Source organism: Branchiostoma floridae, chromosome 1 (genome assembly GCF_000003815.2).
Source record: "Branchiostoma floridae strain S238N-H82 chromosome 1, Bfl_VNyyK, whole genome shotgun sequence".
In the NCBI taxonomy this organism is placed as follows: Eukaryota; Metazoa; Chordata; class Leptocardii; order Amphioxiformes; family Branchiostomatidae; genus Branchiostoma; species Branchiostoma floridae.
In genome coordinates this window covers 22,610,492-22,615,579 of record NC_049979.1, presented here as the reverse complement: position 1 = coordinate 22,615,579, position 5,088 = coordinate 22,610,492, and the positions used below count along the sequence as shown (strand labels likewise).

Sequence of the window (5,088 nt, the reverse complement as noted above, 5' to 3'; positions counted from 1 at the left end):
TCGTCGCAATCGCGCGTATCGTTCCGGACACACAGCGCCAAAAGTGCCCCAAAAACACCAAAAATGCCACCTTCAATGTCAAGGTCAAGCGCCAGGAGGCCCAAAATCACACCTGAGTGTCAGGCTACCACCCCCAACCCACGTACCAAAAATCGTCGTGCTCGCACCATCCGTTCACGAGATACAGCGCCCTACATCCCCGGCTACCGAAAAGTTTCCACCAGCATCAAAACCATACCTGCATACATGCAGGTAATAAGTAACTCTTTAATCATTATTAGCTACATATAGCATGTATGCATGTAATTCAGTTTAGTTATAAACATTTCTGGAAAAAAGCACTGTAAGAGTATCTTCACTTAATGTTCGTTCATTCGTTCGTCCCATAGCCTTTTAATCAGCCGTAGGCTGATTAATTAGCCGTAGGGGCAGCACACCATGTTATGCTGACTCAACAGGCTTTTAGTCCCCTGGCGGCGCCTATCTCCTCTCCGGGGCAATCACTTAATGTGACAGGTGACAAAACCATAAATTTTACTACTAGTATATAAAAGTTTTCACCTGTACAGATCCATCGTAAGCAGCCTTCTCACACTTCTGGTAAACCCGCTGAGACAGGGAGCTGCACTTGCACAGCTCCAGGCAATCACACAGCAGGTCTTAGGACAAAAAATGAAAAAGGTGCATAATCAGGAATTTTACTAGACTAGCATCTAAACAGAAGTAGCAACTACACAAATTTGAAATTCAGATCAGATATTTATGCAAAATAGGAAACAACTGACAGAGAAAATGTATCCTTTCAGTATTCTTAGATGGCACTAAGAACAGTTAATGTCCACTTGAGGTTTCAGTTATTCTGCTTATAATGTATTATCGTGAAATCGTAGGTATTACTTTTGGTGTGTCTGTTGGTTGTGTTTCCGCATTTTGCATTTTCTTAGTACAGTGTGTGCTAGTCAAAATCCCCTCAATCAAATCAAATCAATTATATTACAGAGGTATGAGATCTGTGAAGTTTGAACTCATGTTGCTCTGGTACTCAGTACCTTGCTCACAGATGGTGAGTGCTCGGCTGGCCAGCTGGTGTATGATGTTAGTGATGTCCGACCTCTGCTGAGCAGCCAGGTGTGCTTCAGGCTCCGCCTGCATGCTGCACAGGTTGTGTGCAACATTATACAGTACCCTTCCCGTGGTGGCATTTGGAGCCTGCTCATAGAGGATCCTGAAACATTGAAACAACATTCTTAAGTTATGACTAGATCATATCTATTTTTCGAGAAAATATCTGTCATCAAATAACATTTGCACGAGGTGATGAATACATACACTGACCAAAGAATGATCAAAGAATGGCCCATCTATATACAAGGTCTTGCATACAGTTAAGCTATACAGTTAACCACAAAATCATTCAAACCCCTCATGATTTTTCCTTGATTTTGCTATTTTAGAATTGATTTAAGAACAAAATTTGTTCTTTTTAACTTCTGGTGCAAGTTAGAAACAGAGTTATTAATATCATGTAAACAACAGTACCTATAAAATTTCATGGTTCAGAAGAAGCATTTTAATCATGCTTATAGTATACATTTGTACAATGAATCAAATTGTCCATTGATCATATCCTTCAGTTGTAATTTGCAAATAAGATCAATGAAGTGAAGTGCTTTAGAATGGTCCAAATTCCACTGCCCACTTTGTTGTTGTATTACTGTAAGTAAGTACATTGTAAGTTACTTACTGGCACATGTTGATGGCACTGTCGATGTTTCCATCCTGAGAGGCACGAACAGCCAAGTGACCCCGAAGTTCATCAGAGGACACCCCCAACAGCTTGGCAAGCCTGAATATGAACGTTAGAAACACTGGTGAAGGGTTGATGTCAGTCACAGTTTATGGTTCAAAGTTTGCAGGATGATACTTGAGTGTCTATTTGAATGCAAAAATGTCAGTTATTTACTAAATAAAAAGCTGACTAGATAAAGCTATACCTGAACATCTTGCTGTAGTTTCCTTTCATATGTCTTCTCTTTCTATCATCATGGCATGGACACTCCTCACTCTAGAACAATTGGAACATACATGTCAATTGTAACTGTTGGTTTCTTCCTATTATAAGGTATGCTAAAGGTAATCTGCCCATAAATGAAGGTAGATTTATTATTTGTCAAAGATGTGACGAAACTCTTAGCTCTTTTGTAAAACAAGTTTTGTTTTCCAGTGGCATGTTTCTGTCATCTCTGAAGACCACATGTTACTTTGTTCTTGGACAGGGTTAGGTCTGGACCTAAACGTAACCTCTGTAGTGGTACCTGTACTTACAATTTTTTTGCATGTACAGGTATAGGTACACACACCTATACTCGTACAGGAGGTACATTTACTGACAAAAACTGGAGTCGATCAATCAAAAATTCGGGCAAGTCCATTTTTGTTGTTGTTGGAAATTACAATTTAACTTTATCCAGAAAGAATAGGACCTGGTATTGATCATCTAACCGCAGCTGACAACAGATATTATGGTTCATAGCTACATGTAGCATTACTCACTGCATCACCATCCTCCCCTTCATCAGCTTGAGTCATGCTCTGGAAGAACTTGGCAAGATGTTCCATCAGAACTGCTTTCCTGAACTCAGGGTCCTGGTACTCTGATCTGGTCATGAACTCTCCATACTCCTTCTGTTGTGTGGAGATAAAGATATGTAGTTTGTCACTTAAAGCATTTGTAATCCATTGTCATTTTAATTATCATTTGTTGAAGAGAAGAAAATTCAGTGCAAATACTGCTTTGCCGGATGGATCTACAGTAATTGTAGTAACAGATCTGTAACAGATCTGTAACAGATCTGTAATTCTTTGGTCTCAGGGCTGGCCCCAGCTAACACATGTGGTAAGGGATTGGTCATTTCAGATGGTGACATAAAGCCAGTGGAACCGTGCAAGGGACCTTCAGGTATCAGCCTCAAAAGCCTAACACACTTATAAACAAGAGTACGGGTGAACCAGTGTGCTTGGCTTAAAAAAGGAAGCTTGAGCAAAGCAGCATGCACATCTGGTTACAACAAACAAGTACTCTAAAAAGCATCATGCTTCACCTCAATGGAGGATGACAATTTAAGGAAGAAGATTAATCAGAAAGAAGTTTTATTCCAGTCATAACCATGCAGTCAAATCTTATACATTGGAAAACTTAAATACATTGTATACCTGCAGAGCAAAGATGTTCTGGAAGTCCTGCAATTTTTCTTCATACTCCAGTAGGTTAAACGTGTCCTCTGTAAATATTCAGAAAAATTAATTGTACCAGGTCCTACTTTTCTTGACTGTGTCTCTCCTAAATCTGTGTCTCTCCTAAATCTGACTTGAGTTCTTGAAGCTATTTCTAACGGAATAGTGACATAACATAATGCTGAAAAATTTATATGATTTGTCATGGAACTTTCCATTTCTTTTGGGAAGATTTTGTTGTCATAGCATTTGGCTGCAGACAAGGATCTAAGACTTCCTTGTGGTAACAAGACAGACGAATTTCGTACCACTCATGCAGGACTGTTGGAGGAATGCCCTTGGTTTGTGATCACAAAAATGATCATACAGTGAATATGACATCACCCCTAAGATAACACCATATCAAGATAGCATGAGAATCCGCACCTTCTATATCTGCAAGGTGTTTCAGCGCTAACAAAGCTGCTTCCACTGCTATCATCTGCTGCTTCTTGTGCATCTGGGGATCAGGATAAAAACATGCTTCTCAAGAATAGAAGTTTATCAAACTCTACTACACAATCATTGGAATAGGACTGGTGTTATAACTGGCTTGTGAGATTTATGTATCATTATGGGCTTTTCATTTGCAGCATGCTAGACTATACACATGTAAAAATGTACAATGTGGCATACATCTCTTAAACGTCATCCAAATACCAGCCAACATGGTTGCTGAGAGTTCAAATTATAGTGAAGTCTCTATATGGTTTAAAGTGAAAAATATGCTTTAGTGGCACTTTCTGACAGTATAGAACAATGTGTAGGAGCCATTCATGCAGAATCTGACTTTAAAAGCAAGGGTTACAAGCATCCATGCATCCATATGTACTTCAAAGAAAACCTTGATCTTGTTTAGTGTAGGTTTTCATGCCGTCATATATTCATGGCTGAAGCAATTTATTTCAGTGGTAATACATTGGAAAGGCATATTCATGGTGTCTTGGATTCAAACGCGAATGTTTCAAGATTTAGAACAAATGCGAAAGAATGATAAAGGCTTTCTACCTCCTCATCAGCAATAATGGAGTCTTGCAGGGTGAGTTCTGCCCAGATGGCTATCCTCCTCACACACACCTCCACCTCTTCTTGAGGCAGAGACTTCAGGAGTGCCATGCACTCTGACAGCTGCAGTAACAGGGACAATCATCAGATCCATCATTTCATTTTCCAATGACATACAAGACAGCCTATTCCTACATTGTACATATCCGCATGAGCATTACACAAAATAACTTCTAACTAGAGTTCCACGAACACATACCTTTGCCAAATAAACCAGGTTTGTTATGCAGAATGATGTCTGTAGAAAAATGCGTTACTCATTTCATTTTGTTTTATAACAAGACAGACCTGCAGAAAGTAGATTTCCCTAACATTGCTTGGCACAGTACAATAAGTATTACCCCTACAGCATTAAATTACAATAACCACTGAGAGAATCAATATACTATACAGGACTGTTTCAGAACTGCAATCTTCCACATTGAATAAGATAAACAAATGCAACTCAACTCTAAACTAAGGGGCTCCTTATCAAACATGACCTTCGTTTCCCCGACCCATACCCACCTACCAAATATCATCAGGATCCATCCAAGGCTTCTCCAGTTATGCTGTTGACACACACACACACAAACACACCCAAAACATAACCTTAACCCTCCTGACAAAGTTAAGAATGCCTGCTATCCCCAGGAAAAAGTTGCTAGGGGGCCCTAACATATGTCACTTCTTCCTAAGCACAACACCTATCTAACTTCTAAAAATCAGGACCATACATGTCCCTGACTATTCGTTCAAGTCTCCGACCAG

At 39.6% G+C, this 5,088-nt stretch overlaps 1 protein-coding gene across 1 annotated transcript in view; it reads right to left on the bottom strand.

Annotated features, from left to right (window-relative positions):
• The window catches only part of LOC118413657 (kinetochore-associated protein 1-like), a gene marked incomplete at its 5' end in the record, with an annotated part of 33,999 nt that overhangs the window by 20,049 nt on the left and 8,862 nt on the right, over positions 1–5,088 (bottom strand). Inside the window, 8 exon segments of the mRNA XM_035817188.1 lie at positions 562–659; positions 1,050–1,225; positions 1,745–1,846; positions 1,995–2,065; positions 2,554–2,685; positions 3,214–3,281; positions 3,661–3,733; positions 4,282–4,401. Of these exon segments, the coding sequence (XP_035673081.1) occupies positions 562–659; positions 1,050–1,225; positions 1,745–1,846; positions 1,995–2,065; positions 2,554–2,685; positions 3,214–3,281; positions 3,661–3,733; positions 4,282–4,401 (840 nt within the window).